We start from the raw sequence: 22,102 nt of genomic DNA, 5'->3' as shown, positions 1-22,102 counted from the left end.
AACACCCCCGGCAGCAATGCCCGGCCCGCAACGCGACCTGCAGCAGCTGCGGGCGAAAATGGCACTTAACTAAGGTCTGCCTGGCCAAATCAAAAAACTCTAACCCTAACTCGAACACTCGCTCCTCCGACTCTCAGGCTTGCAGATCCCGTAACGTGGCAGCGTGTCTGCCGACTCCGACTCCGCACAGCATGTGCGTCCCACGGGGGCCGCCAGCTTGGCCATCCTCCCCCACGCAGCCGGCCACGTGCGATCCATGGGGGCCGCCATTTTGGACGCCATCTTCCTCATCGCCCGCCATCTTGGCCATCACCCGCTACCCAACTCGAACAGTCATCGTGGGGCCGCTCCAGCACCGCCGACCACGCCGCCGTCTACCCTCAACTCAGCGCTGTCACCTTGGACCAGTCACGGCCCAAGCACCTCAAAATCTCCATGGTGGCCGTCCGGATCAACGGCCATGAGACACTGTGCCTCTTCGACTCCGGGAGTACCGAGAGCTTCGTTCACCCGGACCTGGTAAGGCGCTGTTCGCTCCCAGTATTCCCAACGCGGCAAACAATCTCTCTCGCCTCGGGGTCGCACTCAGCCCAAATACAAAGGCGCACCTCAGCGACTCTAACGATACAGGCCACCAATTATACGAATTTCAAATTGTACGTGCTCCCAGACCTATGCATCCCGCTCCTCCTAGGACTGGATTTCCAGTGTAACCTCAGGAGCCTCACACTCAGCTTCGGCGGGCCCCTGCCCCCACTCACTATATGCAGCCTAGCAACCCTGAAAATCGACCCCACTCACTCTTCGCTAATCTCACCGCCAACTGCAAGCTAGTGGCCACTCGTAGCAGTGGTTCACATACCTTGATGCGTACCCCCTCCCCCGGATTGCGGACATGGTAAACCAGATCGCACAGTACCGCGTGTTCTCCACAGTGGATCTGAAGTGCGCATACTACCAGCTCCCAATCCACCTGGAGGACCGCCACTACACGGCGTTCGAGGCAGACGGCCGCCTCTACCATTTCCTCCGGGTCCCCTTTGGCATCAGAAACGGGGCTTCGGTGTTCCAAAGAGCAATGGACCGAATGGTGGACCAGTACGGGCTGCGGGCCACTTTCCCGTACTTGGATAATGTCACCATCTGCGGCCATGATCAGCAGGACCACGACGCCAATCTCCACCGATTTCTCCAGACCGCCCAAAAGCTCAACCTCACCTATAATAAGGAGAAATGCGTTTTCCGCACCACCAGGCTAGCCATCCTCGGCTACGTCGTGGAAAACAGAGTCCTAGGACCCGACCCTGACCGTATGCACCCCCTCTTACAACTCCCTCTCCCTCACTGTCCCAAGGCCCTCAAGAGGTGCCTCGGATTTTTTTCGTACTATGCCCAGTGGGTACCCCAGTATGGGGACAAAGCCCGCACACTATTTAAGGCCACCCTCTTCCCACTGTCAGCCAAGGCTCGCCAGGCCTTCGACTGTATTAAGGCGGACATCGCTAAGGCCGCCATGAGTGCAATAGACGAGTCTCTCCCGTTCCAGGTGGAGAGCGACGCCTCAGAGTTCGCTCTCGCTACCACTCTGAACCAGGCAGGCAGGCCAGTAGCGTTCTTTTCCCGAACCCTCTCCTCTTCCGAACTTCGACACTCCTCAGTCGAAAAAGAAGCCCAAGCCATTGTGGAAGCCGTGCGGCGCTGGAGGCACTACCTCGCAGGTAGGAGGTTTACCCTCATCACCGACCAAAGATCGGTTGTCTTCATGTTTGATAATTCGCAGTGGGGCAAGATCAAAAATGACAAGATCTTGAGGTGGAGGATCGAACTCTCCACCTACAATTACGATATTGTATATTGTCCTGGGAAGCTCAATGAGCCCCCAGATGCCCTGTCCCGCGGCACATGCACCAGCGCACAAGACGACCATCTTCAGGCGATCCACAATGACTTCTGCCATCCGGGGGTCACCCGGCTCTCCCATTACATCAAGGCCCGCAACCTGCCCTTCTCCACTGAGGAGGTTAAAGCCATCACCAAGAATTGCTCGATCTGCACGGAGTGTAAACCGCACTTCTATAGACCAGACAAGGCCCACCTGGTAAAGGCATCCCGGCCCTTTGAACGCCTGAGCATCGACTTCAAAGGGCCCCTCCCTTCAACTAATCACAACATTTATTTCCTCAACGTTATCGATGAATTCTCTCGTTTTCCCTTTGCCATCCCATGCCCCGATATGACCACCCCTACAGTTATTAGAGCCCTGCACAGTGTCTTCACCCTGGTTGGTTTCCCCAACTATGTCCACAGTAACAGGGGCTCGTCATTCATGAGCGACGAACTGCGTCAGTACCTGCTCAGTAAGGGTATCGCCTCGATCAGGACTACCAGCTATAACCCCGGGGGGAATGGTCAGGTGGAGAGGGAGAATGTGATGGTCTGGAAGACCATCCTACTGACCCTACGGTCCAGGAACCACCCAACCTCCCACTGGCAGGAGGTCCTCCCCGATGCGCTCCATGCTATTAGGTCCCTCCTTTGTACGGCAACGAATCAGGGTCCTCATGATCGCCTATTTGCCTTCCCTTGGGGAACTACCACGGGGGTCTCGCTCCCACCCTGGTTGAGGACACCGGGCCCTGTCCTCCTTCGAAAATGCGTTCGGACACATAGGTCTGACCCCCTGGTAGAGAGGGTCCAGCTCCTGCATTCGAACCCCCACTACGCGTTTGTTAAACACCCCGATGGCCGACAGGACACCGTTTCCCTCCGGGACCTGGCACCCGCAGGCTCTACTACCACTACCGCTGATGTACCTCCCACACTACACCCCACCCGACTTCCCATGCCCTGTGCCCCAGCACCTATTTGCTGCCCCCGCTCCCTTCCACCCGACACACCGGTTCGCAGGAACGAAGCTCAGGAAGACCATCCCCGGAGTCCACCCCCGGACCCGCACCGAACATCCTTCCACACCATCCGAAACGGCTGCAACACCAGTGCTTCGTCGGTTGCAACGCACGATTCGGGCGCCGGACCGACTGAACTTGTAGACCCGTCACCCCCGCCGGACTTGATTTTTTAACAGGGGGTGAATGTGGTGAATGTGTAACCACTATAATTTACACTGTACATTACTGTGTCCCTGTGGGCTCCATCTGTGAGCCGTTGCGCGGCTCTGCCCACAGGGGGAGATGAGGAGCATGTACAGGGCTCCACCCTTGGCTCTGCCCCTTCAGGAAGTATAAGTGCTAGGGTCCTGCGAGTCCGCCCTCACTTCAGCACAGTCGCAGGCAGGTTCAGTTGTAAGCCGATTAAAGCCACAGTTTACTCCAACTCGTGTCTCCGAGTGAATTGATGGTCGCATCAATAGTGTCCTGGGCTTTGTGAATAAAGGTATTTAAATAACGAGAGATTGCAGAATGCTGTGGTACAGAGAGATCTGGGTGCCCTCATACCTGAATCACAGAAGTTAGCATTCAGATACAAGTAATTCGGAAGGCAAATGGAATGTTGGCCTTTATTGCAAAGGGAATGGAATATAAAATTAGGGATATTTTGCTGCAACTGTACAGGGTATTGGTGAGACTGCAGATAGAGCACTGCATATAGTTTGGTCTCCTTACTTAAGGAGGAATATACGTGCATCGGATGCAGTTCAAAGAAGGTTCACTCTGTTGTCTTATAAGGGATAATAGTGATGATTAAGGGGCATCGTGACAAATACGTGAATAGGATGGGAATAGAGGGATAGGGACCCGGGAAGTGTAGAAGATCTTAGTTTTGACGGGCGGTATGGTCGGCGCAGGCTTGGAGGGCTGAAGGGCCTGTTCCTGTGCTGTACTTTTCTTTGTTCTTTGAAAGATTGAGCAGGTAGGCGCAGATGGCCATTAAATCGCGCCCAAAAGCATTACTCCACATTGGGTCTAATCGTGACTCCATACAGCTCGGAGTTGCAATAAACTGAGATAAAGAGCAAAGTCCAGTTTATCTTTTTAAATTCCTTTTTGTTCCTGTGTATTAGGTTTTAGAGATGTGTTTACATGGACATCCAAATCCTATTGCTTCTGCACAGCACCTAGTCTGTCACCGGGACTTCATCCTCCGAAATTGCTGAGTATGATTAGATGGATGCCAGCCAGCCACCGGTACCTCACCAAGTGTCCTTTTATCATATATGACTTTGAGTAACAGCAAATATTTCAGCATATAGAGGGCGCCGGATCAGCTCTTACAATCCTGCTCTTGTCAATGTTCATGCATCCGCATCTTCTGGCAGAGATCAGGATTTTTCCCTTTTATCGACCTAATTGTAATGTCTCCCTGCTGTCCTCACTGTGATCGACTGACTCCTTGCTACACTTGCTGATTACCTGCTTTAATGATCTTCAACTTATCGGTGAAATAAAGGCACAGAAATACTTTTGTTGTTCTTTTTCTGTTGCTGTACCAGCACACTCTTGATCTGTCAGGAGTACAGCTTTTCATTTCAACAAACTCTTCCAAAGAAGCCATGCTGATTTCAACTAATTTGATTGAGACAGTGATAATAATTAGGTAATTAACAAAATTACACACTTAAGGCCATACAAGTCCTGAGTGATATTTGCAGTTTATTTCCACTTAACAAACTGTGTCCAACATACCAGAAAGCCAAATGACTGCACAGAACATTGTCACATTCATTACGCTCAGTATGATCAAATCCAATGAAAGAGGGAACATAAAATGGAAAGCAGAGCAGTGCAAGCATGAGAGAGTAAGACAGAGACAAAAATAGACGTGGAAGAGAGTATGAAAGATAATTTGAGAAAAGAGCAAGCAGAATGAGTATTCAATAGCTTTATTTCAGAAAAAGGAAAGGTTAAAATAACAGGTTTGACCAGCTAGCTATTGGTAGCAAATGGAATTAATTGTTTTGACAACCCTGAACCATCCAGAATACGAAGCTGACAACCATTACCTGTCACTGTCTAACAAGGCAGAAGCACAAATGCCTTCACAGCAGCCATACATCACAGTCTTTCAGATAGAGCGAGGGAGGAAGCTATGAAAGACAGCAGGAAATTCAGACCAATTGAGAATGCTAGAGCAAAATACAAAGGATGCTGGAAATTTGAAATGAAAAGGGGAAATGCTCAGCAGGACAGACAGGATCTGTGGAGATAGGGTTATCATTTCAGGACAGTGATCCCTCGTCAAAACTAAGGACGCTGAAAGATCAATAAGAAGCAGACAGCAGACTGAGATGGAGAAGAAATGGAAGCTGATGTGAACATGATTGAAAATAAAAATGGGAAAGCAAGATTAGAAAAATGAATGTGAGTTTATCAGGTCAAATAGGCCAAAGTGCGGTATTATTGCATGTTGAATATCGTAGCTAGGGCGTCCAGGTGATGATGTCAATGGCGATCTTGACTGCTTTTCGGACTGCCTCGCTGGGATCCTGCAGCTTTTCCTGTAGGAATGCCACGTGGTCCAGCAGCAGCCTTCTCCCCTCCGGGCTCTCAGACACTGTTGTGATGACTTTGATGACATTGAGCCGCACTTTAGGCCCTGGATCATTCACCAGGATGAGTAAGGACGGAATGATGTTCACCTCCAGTGCTGCATATTTTCCTGTGAATACATAACAGAGTCCACGTTACGGACACACTCACTCACCATGGTCAATAAAGTACTTGGCAAAAATTTTGAATTATTTGTAGCAAACAGAGCCAATTCTACGAAAGCAATTAGCTGCTAAATTCGTAAGAGTATATATTTTTTGAAAAAACAAGATAAACCATTAGGCCTAACAAACCCAGCCACCTTTTACACAGATTCACTCGCACTCCTTCTCATTTATGAATAGTCCAGAAATTACTACTGCCAACATTAATGGATTGTTGTTTAATGCAGTGATACCAATCGCTTTGATATTTCATTCTTCTGCTTGCTGTTGTTATGGGCCAGGGTTTAGAGAACCCCAAAGTGTAACATGGAGTTCACCTGACCCACAACGTTTAATAGATTGTGGTATGGGGAGCACACGGCCCACTCTACAGGCGCGGTACAGCAGAAATGGAAAAGTATTTTTTGAAGCAAAACAATGTTTATTCTCGGAACTCACGTTAACCTTTTTAAAACATACAGTGAACATCTTAGCAACCATCAATTCAAATACAACCCCCAAAGAATATAATACTAAGTAATCCTTAATAACTTCCCAAAAAACATCCAGAGACAAAAGAGACACCTTTTAACAGAAGCACATCAGGTTTACATTCACTACTGAGAACATTTATAATTCTGAATTCACCAAATGATCATGAGATAGTCTTTTCATGGCAGAGAGATCAACAGTGCACCTGCTCTGTCTGGCTTCACCTCCAATACTGAAAACGAAACTAAAACACACCCTGCAGCAAACAGCCTAAAATGAAAGTAAAAAGCTGACAGACAGCCCAGCTCCACCCACACTCTGACATCACTGATAATCACCCATTTCTTAAAGGTAAATTTCTTAAACACCCATTTCTTAAAGGTACTCTCATATGACACTGTTTTAACAGAGGCATTGCTCTTTAATTTTCAATGGGTCAACACCTCAACTAAAATACCTGGCAGTGGATTGCTACAACCCTCATTACTAATATCAACACCAGTAATTTCTGAGTTCATACCTTAAAAAACACTTGTGCTTCTCTAATCCACATCTAATGCTTCAGGGATCTAAGATAATGTGAATAAAACTTAAGGGCTTGCAATGTTTTAATACTTTGGATAGGATTTATCATTCATTCTGGTCACTCGCTCTGATCATTCCTTATCTACATGACACATTTTTATGGTTCAGGATAGACAGCACAAGAATCGTGCCACCCAATGTTCCTGAAGCAAACAAATAGCCAATAATTGGACCAAGGGGTTGAGAGGAACATCTTGGAGTAGAACACAGAGCCAATGATCTTCTGGGGACAGTTTTGAGTATAGAAACCACCAGCTTTTTAAAATTTCCCTTCAAATCACGTCTATAACCTGATGGATCTGCAATACTGGCCTCATTCACGGATGGCAAATTAAAAATCCAACTTATCATGATACATTGGCAGAATCTTCTCTACTTTAAAATTATAAAGCCTCGGGTCCTCTTGACGCCCTTTATCCCGCTTGTCCCTGTTAACCGTGCGGATTAATGTTACAGGAGGCGGTCATTTAACACTCTTCCTCCTCATTGATCATGCAGTTAAGGATGGCAGAAAGGGCATGGATGCAGAACATCCAATAAGAGTGCCTGTAAGGCTGGCAGACAACAGCACCACTGGGAAAGCTGCAATACGCTGAGGCAGTCACAATCCTTGAGAATGCCTCAAAAAAGGTGATGCTACCGAAAGGCTTTGGGGTTCTGAATATAAATCAAAGGCCTTGAATGTGGAGAGGCAAACTATGCACGAGAATGCTTTGCTTTGCTTTGGCTAAGCCCCGCACCATGGACAGAATTTATGTATTTTTTATTGCCAGTGTTCAATATGTTTGTATGTAAGCAATGCGCATTTTCCTACCTCAGAGTGATTGTGCCATCTAACGAAGCCAGCAGGAAGCTTTTTCAGAGTTATTTATTATTAGATACTTGTCCCAGATGGTTAAAAATGTGAAATGACTCACTCACCCACTCAATTCCCACACACTTTCCCACATGCCAGGATTAGATTAAGATGAAGGTAAAACAATACAATTAATGTTTATCTCAGTCTCTGTTGTGGTGGGCCTGTAGTTTCTTATGTGAGTTGATGCTTTAGTTGAAGTGAAAGTCTTATACTGCAGCGGGTTCACAGAGGCTTCATGTAGTCACATTTTCCAGGTGGTTAGTTCTCAGGTGAACTCTGTTACGGCCCTTCTATTTTAACCACTCCAACTCTGATCATAACAGTTTTTGTTGTGAATTTGTGACGATAAAGACATTTACTCAATGTCTGTGCTTAACCATTATGCCGAAATCGCGTTCGGCGATCGGGCGGAGAATCCATGTTGGCGCCGAAAGCGGAGGCGCCGCCGCTTTTGCGATGCTCCAAAATAGCGTACTCTAGGAGTACACCGCACGCAGTGTGGACGGCCTCAGGACGTTACCTGAGGCCCCTTCCTGGTGCTTCGCCTCCAACCGGCCGAGGTCCTGACGGCGTGGGTCCCTCATGCTATTTTATTTTCTGGAGGGAACTCTGCGTCTGACTCCAGCGACGCCACAGTCGGGGAGAGATGATCTGCGGATGGGGGGGCTTTGGCAGGGGCTGGAGGCACTGGTGGGGGGTGGTCTGGGGATGGCAAGCCTGGCCAAAGAATGGCACTATTTGGCAGGCTGGGTCTGCGTGAGGCTGGTGCCATGTTGCACGGCGTGACCGCTGCGGGCACCATCATGCGTGGCCACAGACCCAGCAATTCTCCGGCCGTATCGGCAGCAAGAGCGGGGTGCTCTACCCTGCGTGCTTGCTAGCCCCCCACCAGACGGAGGATCATTGGCTCTTTTGCAATGATTTTTCAGTCGTAAAATGCCACTGTTCCCACGTCGGCTTCAGCATTTAGTCTCAGAATCGGAGAATCCAGCCCACTATCTCTGCACTGAATTTTTAAACTGTACCAGAGATGGGGATTTGAAATAAAAATCGCTTATTGTCACAAGTAGGCTTCAAATGAAGTTACTGTGAAAAGTCCCTAGTCGCCACATTCCGGCACCTGTTTGGGGAGGCTGGTACGGGAATTGAACCGTGCTGCTGGCCTGCCTTGGTCTGCTTTCAAAGCCAGCGATTTAGCCCTGTGCTCAACCAGCCCTTTTAGGGGAAATCCTTCCAAGGATTTAACTTGGAAGATAAAGGGGGTGGCATTATCAAGGGCAGGTTATGTCTGACAAATCTGTTAGAGTTCTCTGAGGAGATAACAAGGAAGTTAGACAAAGGAGAGCCAGTGGACGTGATCTATTTAAATTTCCAGAAGGCCTTTGACAAGGTGCCATATAGGAGGCTGTTAAATAAGTTAGAAGCCCATGGTGTTAAGGGTAAGATACTGGCATGGATAGAGGACTGGATGACTAGCTAAAAGCAGAGAGTGGGGATAAAACGGTCTTTTTCAGGATGGCAGTCGGTGACTAGTGATGTGCCTCAGGGGTCTGTGCTGGGGTCACTACTTTTCACAATATACATTAATGATCTGCAAGAAAGAACTGAGAGCACTGTTGTTAAGTTTGCGATGATTCAAAGATATGCAGAGGGACAAGTAGTATTGAGGAAGCAAGGGGGCTACAGAAGGACTGGGGTAGGCGAGGAGGGAAGTGGCAGATGGAATACAATGTGGAAAAGTATGAGTTAATGCACTTTGGAAGGAAAAATGGAAGCATAGACTATTTTCTAAATTGGAAAATGCCTAGGAAATCAGAAGCATAAAGGGACTTAGGAGTCCTAGTTCAATATTCTGTTTCAGTTCAGTCGGCTGTTAGGAAGGCATTCATGTCAAGAGGGCTAGAATACAAGGCCAGGAATGTGCTTCTGAGGCTGTATAAGGCTCTGGTCAGATCCCATTTGGAGTAATGTGAGCAGTTTTGGGTCCCGTAGATAAGGATGTGTTGACCTTGAAAGGGTCCAGAGGAGGTTCCCAAGAATGGTCCCTGGAATGAAGAGCTTGTCGTATGAGGAGCGGTTGAGGACTCTGGGTCTCTACTCGTTTGAGTTTAGAAGGATGTGGGGGGATCTTATTGAAACTTACAGGATACTGCATGGCCTGGATAGAATGGATGTGGAGAGGATGTTTCCACTTGCAGGAAAAACTAGAACCAGAGGACATAATCTCAGATTAAAGGGACGATCCTTTAAAACAGAGATGAGGAGGCATTTCTTCAGCCAGAGGGTGATGAATCTGTGGAACTCTTTGCAGCAGAAGGCTGTGGAGGCCAAATCACTGAGTGCCTTGAAGACAGAGATGGATAGGTTCTTGATTAATAAGGGGACCAGGGGTTATGGGGTGAAGGCAGGAGAATGGGGATGAGAAAAATATCAGCTATGATTAAATAGTGGAGCAGACTCGCTGGGCTGAGCGGCCTAATTCTGCTCCTATGTCTTCTGGTCTTAATTAGGTATTTGCTTGAGACTCAGGACTGTCCGGAGCTCGAAATGCCAATGGTCACATAATTTTCAAGAGCCATTTTAATTGTTTGTGTTCAAAGATTTAAAGTACTGGCTGAAAGTTCATATCACACTGGGATATGATACTTGCAACTCCCTGATAGTGCCATGGCCAGCAGCCTTCAATGTCCCTCCGGCATCCTGCCATGAGGCCTCCTTTGACTCCCTGTTGGGCTCTTGGAAGTGCAGGACCCATGTCCCTTCCATAAGGTTTGATTCCTGCGCACAATTAGTGGCTAATTTGCATTTTAAAAACTTTGACTGGCTGTCTGCTGCATAGCTGCAGTCACAGGAAGTCCACCCCTGGGAAAATCTCCTGGAGGTGGGGAGTGAATCCGGAGTGCCTCAGACTAAATTTTCACATTCCCCTTCCTCCAAATCTGCCTCCAAAGCGTGTCCCTCCACCGTGTCATATTTGGGCGTTACCAATCCACCATGCCACTACCAGACACTACCAGATTACATTCAGATTTTCTTTGCTTGACCTCCCAAGATAATCTGGAGTTATTTTTAATTTTCAATGGAGAGATAAGCCTGAAATGATTAAAGTTGAACGCATCTGAGGATGACAAAGTTGTTCGAACGTCAATCTTGAAGAGTAAAAGCAATCATCAGCGTGCTAACTCAGGTTCTTTTCTGACTTCTTGTGGTGAGGAACACTACACTAATACAGCTGTAGCAATGTAAGATCACAGGCAGAGAAACAGTGCATTTTGCCCAACCAGTTCATGATTCACTTGAGCCTCCTACCATCTTCCCTCATCTAAATCTCTCATCGTAACTCCCTGTTCCCATCTCCCTCCATGTGTTCGTCCAACTTCCATTTAAATGAATCAATATTATTCACTTCAAGTATTTATTCCCTGCGGTAGCAAGTTCCACATTCCCACCACATCTCTGGGTAAAGAAGTTTCTCAGAATTCCTTGTAGAATTTCTTGCTGACTAATTTTATTGATGGCCTCTGGTTATGCTCTTCCCCACAAGAGAAGACAGTCTCTCTGGATCCACTCTATCAAAACCTTTCAGAATTTTAAAGATCTCTAATAAGTCGTCTCTCAGTTATCTTTTTCAGGAGAAACCTGACCCAGCCTGTCAATCATTTCCTGATATGTATATCCATGTATTTCCTTGTAAATCATCTCTACCTTCTCTCCACTGTCCTTACATCCTTTTTATAACATGGCAACCAGAACTGCACAAGGTATTCTAACTAATTATTTAATTGATTAGCTAATAAATAAATAGCAATAATTTGCCCACTCTAAAAGTTCATTCATAGAACAGTACAGCACAGAACAGGCCCTTCGGCCCTCAATGTTGTGCCGAGCCATGATCACCCTACTCAAACCCACGTATCCACCCTATACCCGTAACCCAACAACCCCCCCCTTAACCTTACTTTTATTAGGACACTACGGGCAATTTAGCATGGCCAATCCACCTAACCCGCACATCTTTGGACTGTGGGAGGAAACCGGAGCACCCGGAGGAAACCCACGCACACAGGGGGAGGACGTGCAGACTCCACACAGACAGTGACCCAGCTGGGAATTGAACCTGGGACCCTGGAGCTGTGAAGCATTTATGCTAACCACCATGCTACCCTGCTGCCCCAAAACGAATCATGGATCATGATCTTCTGCAATTTGTTGCAGACCTTTTCAATGTTGACTATCCACCCCCAGAATTGTTTGCAGTCCACAAATTTAGAAATGGTGTTTTTGATTCCAAAGTCCGAATCATTGATGTAAATTGAGAACAGCAGTGGTCTCAGCTATGATCCTTTTGGTACGTCACTTCCCAGCCTCCACCACTACCTCCAGTAATTATTTATCTAGCCGTATATAATTATAATTTTACTTGGGTTAATGCAGCAAGGGCCCTTTCTGGCTAACATCAGGCAGTATTGCCAGGCAAATCACTACATGCAATAGGAGTCTGAGTACTGCAACATTCACATTAATGAAAGTATATAGCATTGAAGGGTGCATGATTCCACGCTCTGAATACAAAATCTGATCTGGTTTTCTATTCCAGAACTCACCATTTGCAACTCTGCCTTGTTATATAACTGCCTGGATGTTAATTAACTCTCTGGACTGTACAAAAATATAAAATATTCAAGAAAGCAGCAGTGACTAGTCTTTTCAATTATTCTTGCATGTGGCTGTGACAACCAATTACTGAAGCACTGTAAATCCTTTTAAATAATGTTTTGGCGTGTATTTCTAGCCTTCCCGGAAGACAGTGAATCGTTGCTTTAATTAATTCTGTTGGATCTATGTTTAACTCTTTCATCTAAAATTAATTTGTTGTTTTTTTATACATTTCTGCATACATCTTATGCATGGGCTGGTTTAGCACAGGGCTAAAGAGCTGGCTTTTAAAGCAGACCAAGGTAGGCCAGCAGCACAGTTCAATTCCCGTACCGGCCTCCCCGAACAGGCACCAGAATGTGGCGACTAGGGGCTTTTCACAGTAACTTCATTGAAGCCTACTTGTGACAATAAGCAATTTTCGTTTTCATTTTGTTTTCCAGCAGGGACTCATTTTCAACTTCAGGCAGGGGTAGAATTTGACTTTCTAAGACAGTGTAAAACAGCTGATAGTGAATCAGCAGCTTGCTTTACACCTCTTCTGCTCCTCATATCCTGTTTTTATCATAAATCTAGAGTACCCAATTCATTTTTCCAATTAAGGCACAATTTGCGTGGCCAATCCACTTGACCTGCACATCTTTGGGTTGTGGGGGTGAAACCCACGCAGACACGGGGAGAATGTGCAAACTCAACACAGACAGTGACCCAGAGCCGGGATCAAACCTGGGACCTCAGCGCCGTGAGGCTGCAGTGCTAACCAGTGAGCCATCGTGCTGCCCTTGCTTCGCACATCCAACGAAAATTGGGCTGTTTCTATAATGGGCAATCAATGCCAGGTGCCAGATTAAGGACAGAGTAGCAAGTTAACAATCAACACCATCATCTCAAACTACTCCCGTTAATAAGTCCACAGAGGCAGAAATCCCTTCACCAGATGAAAACCAACAGGAATAAAACCATGTGCATTCAGCTTGCTATCTATATTGGGAGTGCAGAGTATCTGATACTCCCTGTTATACATAGATACATAGAAGATAGGAGCAGGAGGAGGCCTTTTGGCCCTTCGAGCCTGCTCCGCCATTCATCACGATCATGGCTGATCATCCAACTCAATAGCCTAATCCTGCTTTCTTCCCATAGCCTTTGATTCCATTCTCCCCAAGTGCTATATCTAGCCGCCTCTTGAATATATTCAAAGTTTTAGCATCAACTACCTCCAGTGGAAATGAATTCCACAGGCTCACCACTCTTTGGGTGAAGAAATGTCTCCTCATCTCTGTCCGGAATGGTTTATCCTGAATCCTCCAACTGTGACCCCTGGTTCTGGACACACCCATCATTGGTAAAATCGTGCCTGCATCTACCCTGTCGAGTCCTGTTAGAATTTTATAAGTCTCTCTGAGATCCCCCCTCATTCTTCTGAACTCCAGTGAGAACAATCCCAACCTAGTCAATCTCTCCTCATATGACAGTCCCGCCATCCCTGGAATCAGTCTGGTAATCCTTCGCTGCACTCCTTCGAGAGCAAGAACATCCTTCCTCAGAGAAGGAGACCAAAACTGCACACAATGCTCCAGGTGTGGCCTCACCAAGGCCCTGTACAATTGCAGCAACACATCCTTGTTTCTATACTCAAAACCTCTTGCAATGAAGGCCAACATACCATTAGCCTTCTTTACCGTCTGCTGCACCTGCATGCTTACCATCAGCGACTGGTGCACAAGGACACCCAGGTCCCGCTGTACACTCCCCTCTCCCAATTTACAACCATTCAGGTAGTAATCTGTCTTCCTGTTTTTGCTTCCAAAGTGAATAATCGCACACTTATCCAAATTATACTGCATCTGACATTGATTTGCCTACTCGCCCAACCTGTCCAGATCTTGCTGTAGGATTCCTGCATCCTCATCACAATTCACCCTCCTAACTAATTTGGTATCATCTGCAAACTTTGAGATGTTACATTTTGTTCCCTCATCAAAATCATTAATATATATTATGAGTAGCTGGGGTCCCAGCACCGATCCCTGTGGTACCCCACTGGTTACTGCCTGCCAATTTGAAAAGGATCCATTAATTCCTACTCTTTGTTTCATCTCTGCCAACCAGTTTTCTATCCACCTCAATAAATTTCCCCCAATCCCGTGCGCTTTAATTTTGCACAATAATGTCTCTTGCGGAACTTTGTCAAACACCTTCTGAAAGTCCAAATATACCACATCGACTGGCTTCCCCGTGTCGACTGTACTGGGTTACATCTTCAAAGAATTCCAACAGATTTATCAAGCATGATTTTCCCTTCATAAATCCATGCTAACTCTGACTGATCCTGCCACTGCTTTCCAAATCCTCCGCTTTAAAGTCCTTGGGTTGGATTCTCCAAACCTCCACACTGAAATTGCATTCGGCACGGGGACGGAGAATGGCAGTTTACCCAGAAATCGGGACCGGCGCCACTCCGCGGCCGCTCGGGAGTCACTCACGCGCGAGCTGTGCGGCGCGGGTAGGGGGCTATTCACAGAGGCCCCCCCAACACGATTCTCCGCGTAAAACTGGCCGAGTTCCCGACGGCGTGGTTCTAACCACCAATCGGCCGTCGGGAACCTCGGGTGGCAGCGGCAGACTCAGTCCACGGCCGCCCTGGTGGGGGACGGGGGATCGATCACCGGGAGGGGGGGGGGGGGGGCTTTATGGATGGCCAGGGGAACAATCGGGCGTCACGGACCCACGGGAGCGCGCAATCTCGGCAGGCCTACAGTTTTAATGCCACTCCGTGGTCTGAGTCCGCCATGCTGCACAGGGCGGCTGCTGCAGGCTGCCACCGTGCGCATGCGCGGACTCCTGACTGGACGTGCGGGGCTCCTTATCCGCAGCCAGAGCTGCGAGAAGCACTACGGGGCCCTGCCAGCCCCCTGCAGGTAGGAGAATCGCTCAGGGCTTTCTTCAGTGAAACGCCTGTGTTTTTACGCTAGCGAAGGGACATAGCTCCATTATTGGAGAATCCAGCCCCTGATATACAAACGGGCAGCTGTCTTCACATTCTTTTAGCTAATTGGGCAGAACATAAACAGCAAACTAGGTGTGGGTTTCAGTGCAGGCAAGGAGTCAACTCCCCAAAATGTTGGAATGAACCCATTCATTTCCAGCTTTTAATTGGCACTTTGAGAGGAATGCAGGGAAACCCTCATGATGGCAGATCACTACATGGCAACCCAGCAATCTTGTATAACGCCCATGGTTTCATCAGCTTGTGAGTGGTGCCAGCATCAACAAGGCAAGAGTGGCAGTTAGCATTTGTCAATTTATGATATCGTCGAGCCGGAAAGCCTTCAAAGAGGAAACTGCACGACTGCTTCAATGTCTATGTGAAAGGCTGGTTCCCTGTCTGTGTGAAAGGCTGGTTCCCTGTCTGTGTGAAAGGCTGGTTCCCTGTCTGTGTGAAAGGCTGGTTCCCTGTCTGTGTGAAAGGCTGGTTCCCTGTCTGTGTGAAAGGCTGGTTCCCTGTCTGTGTGAAAGGCTGGTTCCCTGTCTGTGTGAAAGGCTGGGTCCCTGTCTGTGTGAAAGGCTGGTTCCCTGTCTGTGTGAAAGTCCGTAACCCTGTCTGTGTGAAAGGCCGGATCCCTGTCTGTGTGAAAGGTTAGTTCCCTGTCTGTGTGAAAGGCTGGTTCCCTGTCTGTGTGAAAGGCCGGATCCCTGTCTGTGTGAAAGGCCGGACCCCTGTCTGTGTGAAAGGCTGGTTCCCTGTCTGTGTGAAATGCCGGATCCCTGTCTGTGTGACAGGCTGGTTCCCTGTCTGTGTGAAAGGCTGGTTCCCTGTCTGTGTGAAATGCCGGATCCCTGTCTGTGTGAAAGGCCGGATCCCTGTCTGTGTGAAAGGCTGGTTCCCTGTCTGTGTGAAATGCCGGATCCCTGTCTGTGTGAAAGGCCGGATCCCTGTCTGTGTGAAAGGCCGGATCCCTGTCTGTGTGAAAGGCTGGTTCCCTGTCTGTGTGAAAGGCCGGTTCCCTGTCTGTGTGAAAGGCTGGTTCCCTGTCTGTGTGAAAGGCTGGTTCCCTGTCTGTGTGAAAGGCTGGTTCCCTGTCTGTGTGAAAGGCTGGTTCCCTGTCTATGTGAAAGGCTGGTTCCCTGTCTGTGTGAAAGGCCGGATCCCTGTCTGTGTGAAAGGCCGGATCCCTGTCTGTGTGAAAGGCCGGATCCCTGTCTGTGTGAAAGGCCGGATCCCTGTCTGTGTGAAAGGCCGGATCCCTGTCTGTGTGAAAGGCTGGTTCCCTGTCTGTGTGAAAGGCTGGTTCCCTGTCTGTGTGACAGGCCGGATCCCTGTCTGTGTGAAAGGCTGGGTCCCTGTCTGTGTGAAAGGCTGGTTCCCTGTCTGTGTGAAAGGCTGGTTCCCTGTCAGAGTGAAAGGCCGGATCCCTGTCTGTGTGACAGGCCGGATCCCTGTCTGTGTGAAAGGCTGGTTCCCTGTCTGTGTGAAAGGCTGGTTCCCTGTCTGTGTGAAAGGCCGGTTCCCTGTCTGTGTGAAAGGCTGGTTCCCTGTCTGTGTGAAAGGCTGGTTCCCTGTCTGTGTGAAAGGCTGGTTCCCTGTCTGTGTGAAAGGCTGGTTCCCTGTCTGTGTGAAAGGCTGGTTCCCTGTCTGTGTGAAAGGCTGGTTCCCTGTCTGTGTGAAAGGCTGGTTCCCTGTCTGTGTGAAAGGCTGGTTCCCTGTCTGTGTGAAAGGCTGGTTCCCTGTCTGTGTGAAAGGCTGGTTCCCTGTCTGTGTGAAAGGCCGGATCCCTGTCTGTGTGAAAGGCTGGTTCCCTGTCTGTGTGAAAGGCTGGTTCCCTGTCTGTGTGAAAGGCTGGTTCCCTGTCTGTGTGAAAGGCTGGTTCCCTGTCTGTGTGAAAGGCTGGTTCCCTGTCTGTGTGAAAGGCTGGTTCCCTGTCTGTGTGAAAGGCTGGTTCCCTGTCTGTGTGAAAGGCCGGATCCCTGTCTGTGTGAAAGGCTGGTTCCCTGTCTGTGTGAAAGGCTGGTTCCCTGTCAGAGTGAAAGGCTGGTTCCCTGACCCCTGGAAAGAGCACCCCACCAAGGCCCACGGTCCCTCCCTATCGATGTAACTCAGTAACCCCACCTAACCTTTGGATCACAAGGGGCAATTTATCATGTCCAATCCACCTAACCTGCACATCTTTGGTCTGTGGGTGGAAACCGGAGCACCCGGAGGAAACCCACGCAGACACGGGGGGAAAGTGCACACTGCACACAGACAGACACCTGATGAATAGTCACCAATGGGATTAGCTTTTCCCTACCTACTCTTTTTTTGATCAGGCTGATGGCCGCTATGAATAAAAGGAGGAACAATTTTTTCCTTCGCCTCAGGGTAGGGACACTCCAGGGTGACTAAAGCTCGACTTTTAACTTTCACTGATTCTACAATTAAAATTCAGTCCTTAACAATGTGGGGAAGGGGAGTGGGGAGGGGGGAGGTCCTGTTGCATGTTTACAGAGCAAAGCACTATTCTCTCCCTTTGTGTCACAATTTTATAACGAAAAACTAAGCACTCCCAACCTGTGATATTCCATCCATTAACTTGGTTGGGAGTGCTTATTTGGTGCTGGCACATGTCAGCAATAACAACTTGTATTTATGTAGTGTCTTTAAAAAACAAAAACGTGCATGTCTCTAACACTTCGACCACTGCCAGACATCTCGATGTACTTACAGCCAATAACATACTTTTTTTTGGCGTGTCTTCACTGTTGTATTGCAGGAAACGTGGCAGCTAATTTATGCTCTGCGAACTGCCACACGCAACAATTCGACAATGGCCTGATCATCTGTGATTTTTTGTGTGATGTTGATTGAGTGATGACTATTGGTCAGGGCACCCTACTCTTTGTAATGGAGCCATGGGATCTTTTACACCCATCCAAGCAAGCAAGTGGGGCCTTGGTTTAACATCTCATGTGAAAGCCAACACCTCTGCCAGTGCAACGCTCCCTCAGTACTGCACAAGATGGTTAGCCGCGATTTTTCTTTGTGCTCAAGCCATGGAGTGGGACTTGAGCGTTAGGGGGATGTATGGTACCAACAGAACCACCGCCGACACAGATTTAATAAAAATCCCAAGGCACCTCACAGAAACAAGCAAGGTTTGACACCGAGAAATACAAGGTAATATTAGGCAGCTGGCCAAAACCTTGGTCAAAGAAATAGATTTTCAGGAGTATCTGAAAGGAGGAAAGAGGAGAGGTGGGATTCTCTGATCCTGAGGCTAAGTGTTGACGCCGTCGTAAACACCGTTGCGTTTCTCGACCGCGTCAACACGGCCTCAGAGGCAGCAATTCGGACCCCTAGAGGGGGCCAGCATGGCACTGGAGCGACCCATGTCGCTCCGGCTACCGATCCCCGGCGTCAAATGGGCGCCACGGGTCTGCGCATGCGCAGTGGGGCCTGTGCCAACGCGCGCATGCGCAGTGGGGCCTGTGCCAATGTGCGCATGCACAGTGGGGCCGGTGCCAACGCATGCATGAGCAGTGGCTCCCTTCTCGCCGGCCCCGACGCAACATGGCGTAGGACCACAGGAGCCGGTATCATCTTTGTCTACAGGAATAGTGCCAGAAGACTGGAGGATAGCAAATGTTGTCCCCTTGTTCAAGAGGGGGAGTAGAGACAACCCCGGTAACTATAGACCAGTGAGCCTTACTTCTGTTGTGGGCAAAGTCTTGGAAAGGTTTATAAGAGATAGGATGTACAATCATCTGGAAAGGAATAATTTGATTAGAGATAGTCAACACGGTTTTGTGAAGGGTAGGTCGTGCCTCACAAACCTTATTGAGTTCTTTGAGAAGGTGACCAAACAGGTGGATGAGGGTAAAGCAGTTGATGTGGTGTATATGGATTTCAGTAAAGCGTTTGATAAGGTTCCCCACGGTAGGCAATTGCAGAAAATACGGAGGCATGGGATTCAGGGTGATTTAGCAGTTTGGATCAGAAATTGGCTAGCTGATAGAAGACAAAGTGTGGTGGTTGATGGGAAATGTTCAGGCTGGAGTCCAGTTACTAGTGGTGTACCACAAAGATCTGTTTTGGGGCCATTGCTATTTGTCATTTTTATAAATGACCTGGAGGAGGGCGTAGAAGGATGGGTGAGTAAATTTGCAGATGACACTAAAGTCGATGGAGTTGTGGACAGTGCGGAAGGATGTTACAAGTTACAGAGGGACATAGATAAGCTGCAGAGCTGGGCTGAGAGGTGGCAAATGGAGTTTAATGCAGAAAAGTATGAGGTGATTCATTTTGGAAGGAATAACAGGAAGACAGAGTACTGGGCTAATGGTAAGAATCTTGGTAGTGTGGATGAGCAGAGAGATCTCGGTGTCCATGTACATAGATCCCTGAAAGTTGCCACCCAGGTTGAGAGGGTTGTTAAGAAGGCGTACGGCGCGTTAGCTTTTATTGGTCGAGGGATTGAGTTTCGGAGCCATGAGGTCATGTTGCAGCTGTACAAAACTCTGATGCGGCCGCATTTGGAGTATTGCATGCAATTCTGGTCGCCGCATTATAGGAAGGATGTGGAAGCATTGGAAAGGGTGCAGAGGAGATTTACCAGAATGTTGCCTGGTATGGAGGGAAGATCTTATGAGGGAAGGCTGAGGGACTTGAGGCTGTTTTCGTTAGAGAGAAGAAGGTTAAGAGGTGACTTAATTGAGGCATACAAGATGATCAGAGGATTAGATAGGGTGGACAGTGAGAGCCTTTTTCCTCGGATGGTGATGTCTAGCACGAGGGGACATAGCTTTAAATTGAGGGGAGATTGATATAGGACAGATGTCAGAGGTAGGTTCTTTACTCAGAGAGTAGTAAGGGCGTGGAATGCCCTGCCTGCAACAGTAGAGGACTCGCCAAAACTAAGGGCATTTAAATGGTCATTGGATAGGCATATGGACGATAAGGGAATAGTGTAGATGGGCTTTAGAGTGGTTTCACAGGTCGGCGCAACATCGAGGGCCGAAGGGCCTGTACTGCGCTGTAATGTTCTATGTTCTAGCCCGAGAGGCCGGCCCGCCAATCAGTAGGCCCCGATCACGGGCCAGGCCACAGTGGAGGCCCCCGCCCCCGGGCTCGGCCCCCCCAAACCAGGCTGCCCCCAGATACATCCATGCCGAGGTCTGCCGGGTAAAAGCAGGTGTGAATGGCGCCGGCGGGACCCGGCTTTTTTAGCGTGACCGCTCGGCCCATCCCGGGCCAAAAATCAGCGAGGGAGCCCCGTAGAGCGGCCCTGACGGGCGCCACGCCAACTGCTTTGGCGCCAATGGCGGTGATTCTCTGAATCGGCGGACCAGCATTGGGGCAGCGTGGCACAATTTGCTCTGGTCCCAGCGATTTTCCGGCCTGGCCCCAGGGTGAGAGTATCCCGCCCGAGAAGTTTGAAGAGAGAATTCCAGAGTTTTATTAGGTGAATTGGGCATTCTGAATTCTCCCTCTGTGTATCCGAACAGGCTCCAGAATGTGGCGACGAGGGGATTTTCACAGTAACTTCATTGCAGTGTTAATGCGAGCCCACTTGTGACAATAAAGATTATTATTATAAAGGAAGTCAAAGGAACAGTCCTCAATAATGGAGGAATTCTAATAATCTTTATTATTGTCACAAGCAGGCTTACATTATGCTCCAATGAAGTTACTGTGAAAATCCCCTAGTCGCCACACTCCGGCACCTGTTTGGGTACACTGAGGGAGAATTCAGAATGTCCAATTCACCTAACAGCACGTCTTTCAGGAGTAAACCGACACAGACACGGGGTGGACGTGCAGACTTCGCACAGACAGTGACCCAAGCCGGGAATTGAATCCAGGTCCCTGGTGCTGTGAAGCAATAGTGCTAATTACTGTGCCCATATTAAAATTTTGGGATGCCCAAGTGGCCAGAATTGGAGGATATCTTAGAGGGTTGTGGGTTTGAGGAGATTGCAGGGATAGGGAGGGATGAGACCATGGGGATGTTTTAAAACAAGTTCGAGGTGTTGCTTGACAGGGTGACAATGTATGTCAATGAGCACAGGGGTGATGGGTGAAAGGGATCTGGGCAGCAGAATTTTGAATGATCTCAAGTTTGTGGAGGGTGGAATGTGGGATGGCAGTCGGGGAAATCGTCAAGTCTAGAGGTAAAGAAGGCATGGATGAGGGTTTCAGCAGCCGGTGAGCTGAGGCAAGGCTGGAGACAGGCAATGTTATGGAGGTGGAAGTAGGAGGTCTCAGTGATAGCATGAAGATGCGGCCCAAAGCTCATCTTGGAGTCCGATTTGATGTCAAGATTGCGAACAGCCTCAGCCTCAGACATTTCCCAGGGCCAGGGATTGCCAGAACTTGAGAATGGAGTTTGTAATGGGGACCAAAAACATTTACTTTAATTGGAAAAAATGTCTGCTCAACCTTGAAGAAGAAAGCGGAATGTGTACCCTAAGTTCCATCGACAATGTATTAGTCCTCACCCAGATGACCATAGGCTGCTTTCCCTTTGAGGGAGAGAGCTAACTGGTGGTGATTAAACCTGAGGGCCACCACACTTCAGGTGAGGCGCAAGGTTACGAAGGTGGGGCCTTCATGAATAACCTCAGCCGGTACAGAATTGAACCTGCTCTTTTGGCCTCGCTCTGCATCACGAACCAACTGTCCCGTCAACAGTTAACACGGCTACTAGATTGTGATCATGGGCTTATTTGCCTCATGTCTGTCATGAGGAAATCCATTATTAAGAAGGTCATTTAGAAAATCATAATACAATTAGGCATAGGCAGAGCCAACATGGTTTTGTAATTGGGAAGCCATGTTTGACTAATTTATTCGCATGGAGAGAGGTTTGGCTAACTAACAG

General features: G+C 48.4%; 1 protein-coding gene across 1 annotated transcript in view; it reads right to left on the bottom strand.

Annotated features, from left to right (window-relative positions):
* Positions 1-4,592: 4,592 nt before the first annotated feature.
* Positions 4,593-22,102, bottom strand: part of rsph14 (radial spoke head 14 homolog) — a 998,814-nt gene continuing 981,304 nt past the window's right edge. Inside the window, exon 6 of the mRNA XM_038793258.1 lies at positions 4,593-5,616. Within this exon, the coding sequence (XP_038649186.1) occupies positions 5,378-5,616 (239 nt within the window). The 3' untranslated portion in view covers positions 4,593-5,377. The remainder of the gene's footprint in view (positions 5,617-22,102) is intronic.

This window comes from Scyliorhinus canicula, chromosome 1, assembly GCF_902713615.1.
Source record: "Scyliorhinus canicula chromosome 1, sScyCan1.1, whole genome shotgun sequence".
Taxonomy (NCBI): domain Eukaryota; kingdom Metazoa; phylum Chordata; class Chondrichthyes; order Carcharhiniformes; family Scyliorhinidae; genus Scyliorhinus; species Scyliorhinus canicula.
Note: the sequence above shows the minus strand (reverse complement) of the source record. Positions and strands in the feature narration are given on the sequence as shown.